This window comes from Octopus sinensis, linkage group LG11, assembly GCF_006345805.1.
Source record: "Octopus sinensis linkage group LG11, ASM634580v1, whole genome shotgun sequence".
NCBI classification, from domain to species: domain Eukaryota; kingdom Metazoa; phylum Mollusca; class Cephalopoda; order Octopoda; family Octopodidae; genus Octopus; species Octopus sinensis.
The window spans coordinates 31,900,350-31,918,362 of NC_043007.1; the positions used below are offsets into that span (position 1 = coordinate 31,900,350).

Genomic DNA, 18,013 nt, shown 5'->3' on the forward strand with positions numbered 1-18,013 from the left:
TTGCTAAATTGCTAAGTTATAGGGACATAAACAAACCAACACCAGTTGTCAAGAAGTTGGGGGAAAAGATCAAACACCAACATATATATATATAGGTATATGGCAGGCTCCTACAGTTTCCTATTTCTTTACTGCCCACAAGGGGCTAAACAAGGACAGACAAATAGATTAAGTTGATTATATCAACCCCAGTGTGCAACTGGTACTTAATTTATCTGCTAAGCATTCCGCCCAGCATGCTAACGTTTCTGCCAGCTCGTTGCCTTCTACAGTTTCCATCAACCAAATTCACTTACAAGGCATTGGTTGGCCTGAAGTTATAGCAGAAGGCACTTGCCCAGGGTGCAGCAGATGCAAATTCATTGTTAACAGAATGGAGTCCATCTTTAAAGTAACGTATGCACCAAGCAGCAAATTGCCAGAGCATGTAAAATTCAACAGAAGACCAACACTTGTTAAAAAAAGGTTATCATCACATAGGCCATAATCAGAATTTTAGTATACAATCCCAATGGCATTACAGACAAATACAACTGATGGATACCTAGGTCTTTAAGGTCCCATAGAGATTTTTTAAATTGCTAAGATTTCACAACAAGAACGCTGATAAGAAAACGCTCCCAAAACCTTCAATGAAATTTCATTTAAATATACAAATTCATAAAAATATTGGTGATCTAAACCGTTTTTATAGCTTTATTCTGTGTATAAATAAAAGCCATTTCAAATCAGTTAAAGGTTGTTCATTTTCTTTTTTCTAATAACTATTCTAGCTTGATATCTAAATATCTTTAGATTGTTTCACACCCATCTCCTTCAGTTGTGCTACAGAGATACAGCCAATGTAGTCCTATCCTTGCATATGCAATTAGGCATCTATATCATTAACCCATTAGTGCATAGTGTCTAGAAAAATAAACGAAGGAAAAATTACTATTACTTGTTTCATACATGTATATAGTTGGTTTGTTTGTACGCAGTGCCTGCTCACTCATAGAGCACTAGTTTAGAGGCAGACTATACCAAAAATAAGCTCAATAGGTAGTTTACTTAACAAGCAATAGTAATTTTTCCTGCATACATTTTTCTGGACATTGCGCATTAACAGGTTAAGCATGGCTTTTAGAAAACATCATTCAATTTATTCGCATTCCACAAAAATTGACTGTTTTGTTATCTAGTGTATTTCATCATCATCATCGTTTAACGTCCGCTTTCCATGCTAGCATGGGTTGGACGATTTGACTGAGGGCTGGCGAACCAGATGGATGCACCAGGCTAGAGTTTCTACAGCTGGATGCCCTTCCTAACGTCAACTACTCCGAGAGTGTAGTGGGTGCTTTTATGTGCCACCAGCATGAGGGACACTCAGGCAGTACTGACAATGGCCACGCTCAAATGGTGTTTTTTACGTGCCACCTGCACAGAAGCCAGTCAAGCGGCACTGGGAACGACCTCGCTTGATATTTGATAGCGTGAAAGACATACAGGTGTATTAAATAAACCTCATTTCTCAGCACTGCATAGCAAGGAAAAGAAGATTTTAGTGCAGTGATTTCTCAACTGGGGTCCACATAACTTAAGGGGGTCCATATAAGATTTTGTTGTTAAAAATTTACGAGCAATAAATTGTTTATACTTCTATAATACACAAAATGTTTTAACAATTTTTTAATTCCTAATAACATTTAATTATAAAAATATAGAATTTTCTAAACATCAACTGACTAGGAGGGTTCATCCGAGAAAAAAGTGGGATCAAAGGGGTCCATAGGTAAGAAAATGATTTTGAGAAGGACTGGTTTGTCCCCATTTACCTCAATATCCGTCTTGAGTTTCTGGTAATGAGCATCAATTGCATCCATGCGATCGTTTCCATCATCCCCACCTTTCAGTAAATTGTAGGCAACTTCAATTTCCAACAAATTATCCAACATTTCGATTTTTTGCTGTGTAAAAAAAAAGACAAGAGGTAAATGCATTGATTTCATTTAAGACTCTCACGCTTTGGAAATTCTAGCTTACATAGTGGGTCACCCGTATACAAATAATCCTCTGGACAACCAAATTGGATAGCAAACAGTTTTAGCGCTTTCTGTGGCCATGCTGGGGTACCACCTAGAAAAATTTCTAGTCAAATGAATCAGCTCCAATACTTAGCATTTTTTTTTAAAAACCTGGTACTTATTTTATCAGTCACTTTCGCTGAACTGCTAAGTTGCAGGGATGTAAACACAACAACACCACTTGTCAAGCAGTGATTGGGGACAAACACAGACACACACACACACAGTAACTGGGAACCTATTCACTTAGTAACCTCAAATTTGAACAACAAACCATCAGTAGACTACACACACGTTAAGTAGCTGAGAGGAAAGCAGATACAAATGGGACAGCAATACATACATTTTATAGCAAACAGTTTTTCTGAAGGAATCTATATTCAGCTAACAAGCTGAAAGTTGAGTAACAGACTACAAATAGATTAAACACACACACACATGAGTGGCTGGGAGACCATGTATAGATGGTTCACTAATGTCTGTGTACATATTTTATTTAACTTGCAGTTGCTCTTATTCTATAGAGTGAATAATATTCCTCTTATGTTTTGCTAAAATTATAAGCTTAGATCTACAGAAGAAAACAAAAGGAAAGCATGTGTATGCATACACACACACACACACACACACACATATTTTTATGTATTGTGATCCCTGTGATGGTGGCACGTAAAAAGCACCATCCGAACATGGCCGATGCCAGCTTCTGTGCCGGTGGCATGTAAAAAGCACCAACCGATTGTAGCTGTTGCCAGCCTCCCCTGGCACCTGTGCTGGTGGCATGTAAAATGCACCATCCAAACATGGCCGATGCCAGCGCCGCTTTGACTGGTGTCCGTGACAGTGGCACGTAAAAAGCACCCACTACACTCTCGGAGTGGTTGGCATTAGGAAGGGCATCCAGCTGTAGAAACATTGCCAGATCAGACTGGAGCCTGGTGCAGCCTCCTGGCTTCCCAGACCCCAGTCAAACCGTCCAACCCATGCTAGCATGGAAAATGGACGTTAAACAACAATGATGATGATGATGATGATGAATGGACAAATAAAGCCTCTTTTCGTGTCTGTGTGGAGTCTGAGTGTGACCAGGACCAGATTCCCCATTTCTATGAACTTCAGTTACTCATGGAACGAACAATTTGGTTAAAGAAATAAGATTCCAGAATGGATCCTATTCCTATATAGAGATTCCACTCCATGTATTAACCCTTTAGTGTTCAGATTACTCTGTTAAACGTAATACTTTTTCACTCAAATTATTTTGAATTAATCATGCATTATCTTATAGCTTTGAAGTTTCAATGATGTGAATGTTTATTTTTAGAATGTCAATGTAGGTTAGGTGTGAGAGGCTAGATATGGCCAGTTTGAATATAAAACATGTAGAATATATTGGGCCGGATTTGGCCGGTTTAATCACTAAAGGGTTAAATAAACATAGAAAAAAAATGTTCTGTAAAACAATATATAAAAGTGAGGCATAAAATGCTTCAAATTGTTATTACCTTAATTATTTCAATTGTGTCCAATAGAGGGGGTTTGTTCAAACCAAAGTCATGAGGTATTAAAGTGTAAAAACGGTTGGAAGCATCCGAAAACAAGGATACGGAACTTTTCTTATCAACCAACTGAAAAATAAAAAGAATAGAATTAATTTTGTTTCATCACAGAACAGATGAAGAATAGAATGTGAAGAAAACATCTTTATCTTGGTGGCCGGTGGCATGTAAAAAGCACCATCCGATCGTGGCCGTTTGCCAGCCTCGCCTGGCACGTAAAAAGCACCCACTACACTCATGGAGTGGTTGGCGTTAGGAAGGGCATCCAGCCACAGAAACATTGCCAGATCAGACTGGGCCTGGTGCAGCCTTCTGGCTTCCCAGACCCCAGTTGCACCGTCCAACCCATGCCAGCATGGAAAGCAGACGCTAAATGATGATGATGATGATCGGAAAGTTTGACAGGAGCAGACAATTCAGAAAACTTCACAGGGTCCCAATGTCCGCTTTGATATGGTTTCTATGCCAACCACTTTACAGAGCATACTCGGAGCTTTTTAAGTGGCACTGGCACCAACAAGGTTGCTAAATAACTTGCAAGACCAGACCCCTCCACTGAAGCAAGTAGGACTATTGAAGGGGGTGACTCTGAGCCAGGACAACGGCATCAAATGTTTTTCCATCACATCTTCTATTTGAAAACTGTCCTCAAAAATAGTCTCCAAACCCATCAGGTAAGCTACATTAATTCAGAATGACTTTATCAATAGAACAGGTGATGATATTCTGTATTTCTCTTAATATAATCTAGTTTTAATATTAGCTCAAAATCCGAGAGGTTAAATTGTTAACCTTTTCATTCAGATGTATACACTATGTCCCCTGGGAGTAAAAGTTTACTCGGGGCAGTGGGTTATATAACACTGTAAAAATGACAGAAACTATTGGTTTCAAATTTTGGTACAAGGCCAGCAATTTCAGTGGATGGGGTAAGTGGATTACATCAACCCCAGTATTCAACTGGTACTTATTTTATCAACCCTGAAAGGATAAAAGGCAAAGTTGACCTCAGCAGAATTTGAACTCAGAACATAAAGATGGACAAAATGCCGTTAAGCACTTTTCCCAGTGTGCTAACAAGTCTGCCAGCTTGCCGCCTTAATAACACAGAAAATATTTTAAAACTTTTATTTAGCATTTGATTTAAGCAATCCCATTAAAAAGATGCAGCACGGAATTTTCTCAGTGAAGAGGTCGCGGTCTCAAAGCGATGAAAATATTTTGACAAATTAAATTTAAATGTTGAAGTGAATCTAACGGTTTTTGTGTGTTTTTAAATGGCTTATAAACACCTTCCACGCTGCAATTGCTTTCGTTCCACAGCACATGATCTCAAATCAGGTCACTTGCTATGCAAGTACATCTCCGTAATTTATTAATATCTATTAGAGAGAAAATAATTCAGTCTGACTCCTGCAATAATGGAAAAGTAGACATTCTACGAAGATGATGATGAAGAATATATCAAAAACATACAAACCTCTGTAAGTTCATTCAGTACTTTGTAAGCAGATTCTATTTGCTTTTTAGACAATTTCCCAAGAGGCATTTTTTTCAAATCAATCTAAAATAAATTTTAAAATCCAAGAATCAGTTACTTCAGAAAATGAATAACACTTTCTATAAAAAATATTCCAATATTTCTCTTTTCTTTCTAATTTCCTAAAGTTGCTGTTGATAATAATATTCTATTAGATTTGCAAGAATTGGAATTTCACTGATTTTAAGACAACCTTTTAGCATTCACATCAGTCTGTCAGAATAAAATGGCTTATTTATTCACAATGTTTTGAATTAATCAATCATGATCTTGTAGTTTCAAGATTTTTAAGAGGTGGTTGTATATTTTTAGAATGACAATGTAAGATGTGAGGCTAGATTAAGCTGGTAAGAACATAAAAACAGGTCAAATATTTTTGGACAGATATGACCAGGTGAAATGCTGAAGGGTTATAATATCTTTCGTGTGCCCAGGGAGATGGAAATATGGAGCGATTAAAGCTAAGCTTTCAGGAGGGGGAAAATAAAAAAACAACAGTTTGTAGATTTCCAAATAGAGAATTGTGTCTGAAGGAAATAAGTGGAAGGAAAAACAAATTCAGTTTTTAGATTACTGAGAAAGTTCTGCTTAGTTTTCCCCCTAATTCATTCTAGACATTGGTCAGCAAATCATTTCTCCAGTAATCCTGGTTTACAGCAGAATCTCCAGCATCTTCCCAAATTAGTTAACCTCCAGAAATAACGAATCAGAGTATGAAGAACGTTAAAGACATTCATACAAGCCTTACGTAAATCATGAAATCTAGTGAGAGAGAGATGATGGACAAAATTAACCTCAACTAGGAAAAGACTAAATAAATATTGAAGACATCTAAATTCCAAAGTGCTGATCTGTTTACAGTTTGACTACAATAAATGTTAAGAACAATCTCTGCTGCTCAGTAAGAGTGTAAAAACTGCAACCTTCTGCTAAGCCATGTCATGCATGTGTGGCAGAATAGGCTCATCAAACCAGTTTGATCCCAAACTCAAATTCAAAGCCTCCACATCAGAACATGGTTGGTGGAGAAATCAGACTGAGGCCTTCGTCCCGCAGTGGACTCAACACAGGTAATCCTATCCAATTGCAAGAACAATTCTATCATTATCTAACACTCCATACTTAGATGAAAATCTTCAACAGATTCTTTACTTACCTCAAACTCCATCATCGCCCTTTTCATGCTTTCAATATCAAAAATCATACAAATAAGATCTTGAATGGATTTGTGTAATGTGGAAGTGCTTTTGCTCAAGTCCAATTTCTTTATATTATCATCATCCTGAAAAGTAAACAACAAATAAACAATAAGTAAAACAATTCCTGGTATTAAACCAACTTATCACAAAGACACAATTTTCAAGGTGGTTGATGCCAGTACCACCTGACTGGCTCCCATACTGGTGGCATATAAACAGCACCATTCGAGCGTGGTTGATGCCAGTACTGCCAGACTGGCTCCCATGCCGGTGGCACGTAAAAAGCATCATTCGAGTGTGGTTGATGCCAGTAACTGCCAGACTGGCTCCCATGCCGGTGGCACGTAAAAAGCACCATTCGAGTGTGGTTGATGCCAGTAACTGCCAGACTGGCTCCCATGCCGGTGGCACGTAAAAAGCACTATTCCGGCGTGGTCGATGCCAGTACCACCTGACTGGCTCCCATACCGGTGGCACGTAAAAAGCACTATTCCAGCGTGGTCGATGCCAGTACCACCTGACTGGCTCCCATACCGGTGGCACGTAAAAAGCACTATTCCAGCGTGGTCAATGCCAGTACCACCTGACTGGCTCCCATACCGGTGGCATGTAAAAAGCATTCAAGCGTGGTCGATGCTTGTACCACCCAACTGGTGGCACATAAAAAGCACCATTCGAGCGTGGTTGATGCCAGTACCGCCTGACTGGTTCCCATACTGGTGGCACATAAACCGCACCATTCGAACGTGGTTAATGCCAGTACCACCTGACTGGCTCCTATACTAGCATTGTCGATGCTAGTACCACCTGACTGGCATCAACCGTCAGTGGTGGTTAGGGCATTGTGCACACAATCACAAAATTATGGTTTCAATTCCAGGACCAGCTGATAATTCAGTTCATGTAGCCTCAGTCCACACACTTGCAAATGAGTGGTGTCTAATTCAAGAGGATTGTTGCGATCTTGGTCCATTTATACATCATGGGAACTGGGAAACCAGCCTTATGAGGTCCGTGAGGGGGTGGATTTGACAATGTGATGTGACGACGACAATGATAACAACGACGAAATTCTAATTGAAATATCAGCCAAGTTAATTAAATAGACAAAAAAAAAATGCAAATCAAACTTTAAAAACAAGAGAAAAAATATTTTACCTGTCCATAGTCTATATCTAGAGGATAAAATTTATTGGGAAACTTCTGGAAATTATGCCTTTCCCACCAATGATTGTTGGTTTTCTTGAAATACAAGTCTTTAAATTCCTGGATGGCCGCAGCGCGGTAACTAAATGATTCTTTTTTGTTATTCCCAATTGTTGTGCCAACACGGCCCCACGACCGAAAAACCCACCAACTGAAAAATAGCCAAAGAATACATTTTGTTAAGTAAAAATAATAACAGAAAGGAAGTTTTAGAGTCAGCTCCTACATAGCTGTGGATCTTAAGATCATGGTTTCAATTCCTAGACCAGGCAGTAGGTTGAATTCTTGGACAAAACACTTCCTTTTACATTACTCAACAATCACTGACCCTTATTCATTCACATTGATTTGAATTAATCGTGTATTAGATAGAGACGCAAGTAAAATTAATAATAAAGAAACGAAAATAAAACTTTGGAAACAGCAACACCACCATAACTTATATGGAAACCATGAGCATGCTTTCAGGGGAGATAATCAGAGAAAGACTTGAAAGTCAACATAAGACTATAACACTTCATGTAAAGTAAATATAGCAAATAATCCAGAATCCTTGTCCAGTACCAGATCAATCCCCAAATCTAATCAGTTCTTGCCAGTCACGAGGTCAAACATTCCTGAAAGTTTCATCTGAATCCATCCAGCAGTTCTTGAGATATCTTGTCCACGGACAAAAAAACAAACACAACTGAAAACAATACCTCTGCCTTTGCTAAGGTGGAAGTAATGTTTCATTTGACAGAGTAATCTTGCTAAAGGGTTAAAGATTGCGTAAAACCAGAAAGAACAGAATTTAATTTTTGGGGGTGGTAAAATGTAGCCAGCGCCGCCCGACTGGCCTCCGTGCCGGTGGCACGTAAAAAGCACCATCCGGCCGTGGCCGTTGCCAGCTTCGTCTGGTCCCCGTGCCGGTGGCACATAAAAAGCAGCATCCAATCGTCTGGCACGTAAAAAGCACCCACTACACTCACGGAGTGGTTGGCGTTAGGAAGGGCATCCAGCTGTAGAAACACTGCCAGATCAGACTGGGCCTGGTGCAGCCTTCTGGCTTCCCAGACCCCAGTTTGAACCGCCCAACCCATGCCAGCATGGAAAGTGGACGTTAAATGATGATGATGATTATGATGATTTAACTTGTACAAACTTTATACAAAGTGATCACAAAATTTGATGATGTTTGACCAAAAATTTGAATTCTTTTCACCTTTGAATTAAATAACACCTGAAATTCATTAATTAATAATTTCATTTAAATTAAAAATGATCTGACTTACCCGCTTTTTTTATCAGATTCCAAGGCTTGGAGTTTGTAGTAAGAATTAGTTCCAGAAGTAACATCCACTAAGCCTAGTACAGCGTTATAAATATCTCCACCATCTTCTATAACATGAGCAGTTTTTGCCAGTTCTGGTAAGAAAAACAAATTAAATGTAACAAATTACACCAAAATATTTAAATGAATAATTACTAAATTAACTAATTATTTTTTTTAAAACCATCTCCTTTTAACTAATTAATTTTATAATCATTTCCTTATGCTGAAGCAAATAGAAACTGGGAACTTTCTTTGTGATTATTATTCCATGCTGGAATAAACTGGCGGGGGTTTTTTTTTTGGTTTGTTTTATCCATTAGCAAAATATTCCACGTTGTTTTATGTTGGAACCAGCCAGATCAGGCCTCTTACACCAACCCTCCAATGATATTCTACAAATAAATAGTTACTGCATCAACATCTCAAAGCTACAAGATAATGCATGATAAATTCAAAACAAAATGAATAAATTAACATTACAGTTGATGGAGTAATCGGAATGCTAAAGGGTTGATGCTTAGATATGTTGTTCAATACTAAACAATCAAATGTGACAGTTCAATAACCAATCAAATGCAACAGTTTAATAAACTAACCAATCAAATGTGACAGTTTAATAACTAACCAATCAAATGTGACAGTTTAATAACTAACCAATCAAATGCACAGTTTAATAACTAAACAATCAAATGTGACAGTTTAATAACCAATCAAATGCGACAGTCTAATAATCAATCAAATAATGTGAGTTTAAATTGATCAAATGTGACAGTTTACTACTAACTGATCAAATGTGAGTGAAGGAACATGGCTAAGTGGTCAGGGTGTTGCACTCACGATCACTAGGCCATGGATTCAATTCCTAGACCAGGAAGTGTGTTTTGCTCTTGGGCAAAACACTTCATTTCATGCTGCTCCAGCCCAATCAGCTTTAAATGAGTAACCCTGCAAAGGACTAGCATCCCATCCAGTGGGAATGTTGAGATTCCAGTCATTTATATGAAATAAAAACTGGGTAACTGATCCTAAGAGCACTATGACTCGAGACAATTATGTCCAGGGACTGATGCAAATGGATCAACTGTGACAATCTTCAGTTAGGTTAAAGAAATCACAAGTACTAATGAAGTGTATATCTGTTTCTTTATTACCCACAAGGGGCTAAACATAGAGGGGACAAACGGATTAAGTCGATTACATCAATCCCAGTGCATAACTGGTACTTAATTTATCGACCCCGAAAGGATGAAAGGCAAAGTCGACCTCGGCGGAATTTGAACTCAAAACATAACGCCAGACAAAATACGGCTATGCATTTCGCCTGGCGTGCTAACATTTCTGCCAGCTCACCTAATGAAGCATATACCTGATAGCCAAAATTAAGACAGTCTCACAGTGGCTTTGAGAATATCTTTCTAATAATATATTCAATATAAAATGAAAATCCAACAAAATTAACAGAAATGAAAATCTAGCCCCTTAGTCATACTAGCAGACATTTCTGTCTCCTGGAATTTACACCTGTCTTCTGTAATTAATTCATCTTGGAGAGAATAGTCTCCAAGAGATAGCAGCAATTTCTTATGTTCCTCACTTGAAACAAAAACTAAAAATTTCAGAAAAGAACTTCCATACTTGAGTCTGGATCAACAGCAGCTCCTCCTTTCACCATCATCTTCAACTTATCTGGGATGCTTTTCGTAAAATGTGTATCTACAGAGAAATAAAATAGCAGTTTTAATTAAAAAGTTTAAGTTATAAAATAGGAATGTGAAGTTTATGTTATGGTAGCTGAAAGAAATATAAACGACTTTATTTTATCTATTCTTTTTTTTTCTTCTTTGACTTGTTTCAGTCATTTGACTGCAGCCATGCTGGAGCACCACCTTTAAGGGTTTTAGTCGAAGAAATCAAACCTAGGACTTATTCTTTGGAATCCTAGTACTGATTCTTATTGGTAGCAATAGTGGAGGGACAAACACAGACATATACACATATGTGTGTGTGTGTGTATATATATATAGCACATGAAAAACAACATTTGAGCAGTCGTTATCAGTGCTGCTGGACTGGCTCCTGTGCAGGTAGCACGTAAAAAACACCTTTTGAGCATGGTCATTGCCAGAACCGCCTGACTGGCCCTTGTGCCGGTGGCATGTAAAAGCACCCACTACACTCTTGGAGTGGTTGGCTTTAGGAAGGGCATTCAGCTGTAGAAACTTTGCCAGATCAAATTGGAGCCTGGTGCAGCCTTCTGGCTCACCAGTCCTCAGTCAAACAGCATGGAAAGCGGACATTAAACAACAATGATGACATACATGCATATATCAGGTTTCTTTCGGTTTCCATCTATGAAATCCACTCACATGGCTTTGGTCAGCTTGAGGATATAGTAGAAGACACTTGCCCAAGGTGCCCCGCAATGAGACTGAACCTAGAACCTTGTGGATGAGAAGCAAGCTTCTTACCACACAACCACAAGAAAGATAAATTTGTTTCAGTCACTGTAATAATTACTTTTAATTAAATACTTATCATAAATGCCATTTCACCTATCAAAGAAAGCTATTAAATCTAATAAAATATTTGAAACCAAGCAGAATAATGCCTCCTTACATAAAAACAATGTATTCAACCCAACCTGACCCTTTTTAGGCTAAATTCTACAAATTTAACCATTGAGCTCCTTACATAGTAAACTGACAGTTTTCAACTTGCTTCATATTATAAGTAAATAGATGAAACAAATAATCTAGTGCTCTTAGCTTAGATTTTCCATGGGGCTGGCCAGATTGGAGCAGTCTCGAGTATAACCAGCCGAAACTGCGAAGATGATCTGGAACTCAACTGAGGAAAGACAGGCTTGCAAATTTTCAGTATTAGTTTTTACCATTAGATGGGATTCTTACTTTCAAACAGAATGGTCAGGAAGCTTGCTTCTCTACCACACAACTATGCCTACATTGGCGGGTCTATAATGGCATCAAAGTCCCAAAGAGATTCAAACAAATATGAAACTCATATCAAATCAAAATTACCATTTCTAGGATTGCTAGCTCCACTTTTAGAAACGTATGGCACAATTATTCTTTTTTGTGGCTGTAAAAAATTTAAGACAATAAAGAAAGAAAAGATAAGTTGATATAGCAAAAAAAAGAATGGACAGAGTCAAAACTATTGAAAAGGTTGCAAGACGCAACGAAAATTTTAGGACAATAAAAATAAGAAAAACGTGGAAATTTTACCGGTGAGGGTGTTAAATATTAAGGCACAAAAAGAAAATGACTCTCCCCAGACACAATAGCAAAAAAAAAAGTTGATATAGAAAAGATAAGTTGATATAGCAAGAATTTTAAAGGATTATGTAGTTCTGTCAGATAATACTCATCAAAATATCTAAAGAAGATATAAAATTATAATTGAAACAACAGACAATCAAATTGAATAATTTATGCAAAATCTTCAAATTAGAGAAAAATATTTATGAAATCTTACATCGTCTCCCCATGGAGCCAAATTGTGTTTCTGGATCATTAAAAGTACTCCTCCTTTCTTCACATCCTCAAGAAATGCTGTACTCACAACATGGACTCCAGCTTTTTTGGCAGCTTTTATTTGCTTATTTGGTTTAGTTATCGACTCTGTGAAAGGAGCAAAGAAAAAAACATGACTCAAATATGAAGACCAGATTACGTCACATAGCATGCAGTTAATATTTATGGAATATGAAAATTAAAACAAAAAGGATAAAGCATCTGTAGTGTGACATGTTAGCACTATTTTGTTGTGGCAGCATAGCACAGCCATGCTTTGCTCATTTCATCCATTAACTGCTGTCTGCGGAAGGACACATGTGGCAACTTCCAGCAAAAAGTAAAACCTAGTCTTTTCAAGCATTTCGAGAGAGTTGCTGTTGACGTATTAACATGACTGTCACAAGCCGTCCAGTGATTATTAGCACATGTAACAACATGTTGACATTTATTTTATACACCACACATCTTGCAACTCAAGGATTCACAACTCATTTAACCTTGGCAGCATGCTAACCAGAGAGGATATTATGCCTTAGTTAAGTTTGTCTAACTCACCTGGCCATCTCCCTACACCTGAAAGTACATATTCATTTTACACATTATTTTTTGTTCAAACATTCACATACATACTGCCACTCATACAAGCGTGTCCTCTCCTTAAACCTTTAGCATTTAAACCGGCCATATCTGGCCAAAAGTATTCTGCCTGGTTTATGTTCAAATTGGCCAGATCTGGTCTCTCACACCAACCCTACAATATCGTTTTAAAAATTAACAGCTACCTCATCAAAATCTCAAAGCTGCAAGATAATGCCTGATTAGTTCAAGGCAATGTGGATGAAAAAGGATTAATTTTGGCAGAATAATGCGAACTTCATACATTCGCCTTCTGATCTGATTTTCTTTCATCACTCATTCAATGAACCTTGCTACCAGTCACTACAATATAAACCTCACTGAATTTACTCAACATTGTCACAATGGTTGGGTGGAAGTTGCCACATGTATCCTTCCATAGACAACAGTAAATGGATGAAATGTGCAAAGTAGGACTATTCCAAGAAAAGACTATCAACACAGCCACTTCAAAATTACAAATTACAAAGTAATTATTTGCCTCTTCTGAACAATTTCAATTACAAGATCTTTCATGTGAGAAATATGAAAATTAATGACATAACGAAACAGCCTACCTTTATTGCTAATGCAAGCAGCTAAGTTCTTATCGATTGTGGTCACAATTTGACCTCCCATATTACTTATGTTCTGAGTAATCTGTTCTTCTGAAAAATCTAGGTTTCCAACAATAGCAAACTTCAATCCTTTCAATGGTTTCGATGGCCTGGCAACAGAAGATAAACAGAAAATTTTGATTTTTGTAGACATTAAAAAAAAATAATTTCATTTTTGTATATATTTAACATTCATTTTCAATTCTATTACAGATGTCTCTTTAATTTTGACATTTGCAGGAAGTATAAATGTTAGTTAGTTAATTATTTGGCTCAAAAAGTAAAAAGCAAGGCCATGTAGGGGGACATGGAGTTATGTACAGGGAGGGTGTTCATGCAAAGAGTTCAGGCCACTTGTGGTCAAGTGAGACTTTGAACCGAGCGGTCGTCGGCATCTTCACTATCTCGTCCGGCAGCATATTCCACGGATCCACAACCCAGACGGAGAAAGCCCTTCTCCTTCGATTGAGATGAAATCGTCGCAGATAGAGCTTTATATATAAATGAAATTTTATAACTAGATTCCCTTTTTTGACACTACTCACACAACTTCGAACTGAGTCACTGTAACATCTTCATTGCAACATCCACTTCTTCAGGCTTTATATAGGTCAGTTAGATTTTCTACAGCCAGATATATTACCTTACTTGAAAACTGAAGGTTGGTGACAGGAAGTGGTTCAGTTCCTTTCGAGTGTTGGGCCTCATGGAGGCAACGACCAAGATCTTTGGCATATATGAAGACACCTCAAACTAAGTAGAATTGTTGTCATCCATACATAGAGGCTTGTCGTTTACAGGTGCCGATGCCACATAAAATACACTTGTGCTGCTGCTGCTGCAAAAACACGTTCATACAAGTGGCAGGTAAAAAGCACCCAGTGCACTCTTAAGTGGTTGGCATTAGGGAGAGCATCCAGCTGTAGAAACCATGCCACAATAGGCAGTTGGAGTTTAGACAGCTCCTGTCAAACCATCCAACCCATGCCAGCATGGAAAACAAACGTTAAGCAGTGATGATGATGATGATGCTGTGTGCTTGTGTATGACGGATTTAAGCTTTAAGTTATAACTTTGAAATAGGTAAACAAAAGCCAGTCTATAATTTACTTTACAAAAAGACATATTTCACATTATTTTACGATTGCTAGAATTTTTTTTTCTGTTACATTTAGAGATGTTGGTTTTATAGATACAAAGAATTAAATTATAATTTTGTAAAACTGCAAACAAAAATACCCCCCCACACACACACTGCATATACTAAAGAAAGAAGATCAAACAAAAAAAAAAATATCCAGAGATACTTACAGTCCATCCAGGACATCCACGGAACTTACAGGACCTTCCTTTGAAGATGCAGTTTCAGCAGCAAACACACGATCTCGCTTCTTGTATTTATATTTCTTCCTGAAAGAAATAGTTTTCTTTTAAAAAAAATCCAAATGTGAATTTACATTTCTAGGCAAAATCACAGCTGTATGGTTAAGATGCTCGTTTTGCAACCAAACGGTTTTAAGGTTCAGTCCCACTACATGGCACCTTAGGCAAGTATTTTCTACTAAAGACCCAGACCAACCAAATGCTTTGCAAGTGAATTTAATTTGGTAGAGGGAAACTGCATATGTATGTGTGTGTATTCCCTGTCCATCTTTGTATCATCTCTCTGTCCGAATGCTTTATCGTCATCTGTTGTGTTCTTGTTCCATTTTTTTTATTTATATATATATATAGCAGCGTATGTACACTCTTGCCTACCTTATGTGAGTATGTGTGTGTGTGTGTATGATGTATATATATATACACCACAACACACACACACACACACAGGTGTCTCTGTGGTGACTTGTACTACTATAAATAGCAGCCAAATCTCTCTTAAAACACACCTTTTTATCAAAAGATGGAAGATTTACAGTATTTCAAAAGGAATAGAAAAAACTATGCAACGGGTATGCTACATCAGAGGCAACTTTGGGCTAAACAAAACACAGACAAACACATACTTCACATTAAAAGATTACCTCTAAATAATACCAATAAAGTTGACAGTATCTCTTCAAAATTTCATTCCCTGGTATTTTAAACATTTTCTCACTGAGCTCTGAGACATAAAAAATTAACCGAGTTGCCTCCCTTAGCTAAAGGCCTCAGAATTGTGCAACCCAACCTCATTTTTTAGTGGTGCATTTTTAATAGACCCCAAAAAGATGGAAGGCAAAGTCCACTTCAGCAGGATCCATACACAGAATTCAAAGCCAAAAGAAATGATGCTAAGCATTTTGTCTGGCACTATAACAATTCTGCTTGCTCACTACTTTTTATACTAAATAATAATAATAATAATAATGAAAATGATGATGATGAAGATGAGGATTTCAAAGTTTGGCACGAGGCCAGGAATTTCGAGGAAGGAGGTAAGTTGATTGCATTGACCCCCCCAACGCTCAACTGGTATTTATTTTATCAACCCCAAAAGGATGAGAAGCAAAGTCAACCATGGCAGTATTTGAACGCAAAAGGAGATGGCAATTTTGAGAAGGACTGAGGGAGCAATGGTGAGAGAAATGTGTAGGGTGAAGCTGTTTGATAAGAGGAGGACTGAGGACTTGAAGGGAATTCTGGGGTTGGAGGAATCGATGGAATGGTTGGCAAGGGCGGATGGAGTGAGGTGGTATGGGCGTGTGTGGAGGACAGATGAAGAGCATGTTCTGAAGAGGGTGATTGTATTTGAGGTAAATGGAGGGCAAAAGCAAAGTAGAACGGAGAAAAGGTGGAGGCAGAGATTGGGAGGGTTGGTTTGAAAAAGGAGGACACCTAAAGTTGGGTGAGATGGTGTGAGGACGGTTGCTATGGCATTGAGGCAGATCTGGCCAACCCCATTAATGGGGACAAAAACCCGGATTTAAAACACTTTATGATGATGATGATGATTGTAAAGACTAATGAAATGCCACTCAACATTTTGCCTGACATGCTAACGATTCAGACAGCTCACCACCTTAATAATAATAATAATAATAATAATAATGAAAATGATGATGATGAAGATGAGGATTTCAAAGTTTGGCACGAGGCCAGGAATTTCGAGGAAGGAGGTAAGTTGATTGCATTGACCCCCCCAACGCTCAACTGGTATTTATTTTATCAACCCCAAAAGGATGAGAAGCAAAGTCAACCATGGCAGTATTTGAACGCAAAAGGAGATGGCAATTTTGAGAAGGACTGAGGGAGCAATGGTGAGAGAAATGTGTAGGGTGAAGCTGTTTGATAAGAGGAGGACTGAGGACTTGAAGGGAATTCTGGGGTTGGAGGAATCGATGGAATGGTTGGCAAGGGCGGATGGAGTGAGGTGGTATGGGCGTGTGTGGAGGACAGATGAAGAGCATGTTCTGAAGAGGGTGATTGTATTTGAGGTAAATGGAGGGCAAAAGCAAAGTAGAACGGAGAAAAGGTGGAGGCAGAGATTGGGAGGGTTGGTTTGAAAAAGGAGGACACCTAAAGTTGGGTGAGATGGTGTGAGGACGGTTGCTATGGCATTGAGGCAGATCTGGCCAACCCCATTAATGGGGACAAAAACCCGGATTTAAAACACTTTATGATGATGATGATGATTGTAAAGACTAATGAAATGCCACTCAACATTTTGCCTGACATGCTAACGATTCAGACAGCTCACCACCTTAATAATAATAATAATAATAATAACAAGCTTATTGTATACAGTGCTCAGGTGCACTACAACACGCATTTAGAAAAGACTGCAAAAGTAGTTACTAATTCCAACTTAGTACACAAAGAAATACTTAGCTATGCTTCTTAGTACAATACTAGTCACATACTCGCATAATTACAAATTTGTTAAATAACTGATTGAGCATACAATTCTGGTCTAAAATACTCCAGATATGACCAAAAAGAAAGCAAAAAGGAATTAATTATAAACAAAACAGAACATAACAAAAACCAACTTACAAGACATCTGCATCATGATACTCCGATGGAATCTTGAATGCTTTACGTTTAGGTGTGCGTGTGACATAGAAACATTTCGTCCAACTTGTTATGTTTCCTGTACACCGGTAACCATCACTCCTAAAAGGGAAAAACAAAAGAATAAGGCTTAGGTTTTTTTTTGAAAGTTTATTTTTTTATTTCTCTTTTATACTCAGTAAATCTGAGCAGATAAGGCCGCCTCCCTAAGGTTTGAATTAATGCAGATTAACAAGTAAATGGAGATCCTTTCTATATAATCTTATTACTATAATGTCAACTTCCCTGTGTCTACATGGAGGTACATGGCTTAGCAGTTAGGGTGCTGGACTCACAACCATAAGATCGGGGTTTCAATTTGATAGTT

At 38.0% G+C, this 18,013-nt stretch overlaps 1 protein-coding gene across 1 annotated transcript in view; it reads right to left on the bottom strand.

Moving 5' to 3' along the window:
• LOC115217306 (poly [ADP-ribose] polymerase 1) overlaps positions 1–18,013 on the bottom strand; it is a 46,267-nt gene that overhangs the window by 9,236 nt on the left and 19,018 nt on the right. Inside the window, exons 10-21 of the mRNA XM_029786956.2 lie at positions 17,629–17,748; positions 14,965–15,063; positions 13,615–13,763; positions 12,381–12,526; positions 11,924–11,984; positions 10,521–10,598; positions 8,845–8,977; positions 7,523–7,721; positions 6,322–6,447; positions 5,106–5,189; positions 3,572–3,694; positions 1,818–1,949 (exon numbers count right to left, since the gene is read on the bottom strand). Coding sequence (XP_029642816.1) covers positions 1,818–1,949; positions 3,572–3,694; positions 5,106–5,189; positions 6,322–6,447; positions 7,523–7,721; positions 8,845–8,977; positions 10,521–10,598; positions 11,924–11,984; positions 12,381–12,526; positions 13,615–13,763; positions 14,965–15,063; positions 17,629–17,748 — 1,450 coding nt within the window. The remainder of the gene's footprint in view (positions 1–1,817; positions 1,950–3,571; positions 3,695–5,105; positions 5,190–6,321; positions 6,448–7,522; positions 7,722–8,844; positions 8,978–10,520; positions 10,599–11,923; positions 11,985–12,380; positions 12,527–13,614; positions 13,764–14,964; positions 15,064–17,628; positions 17,749–18,013) is intronic.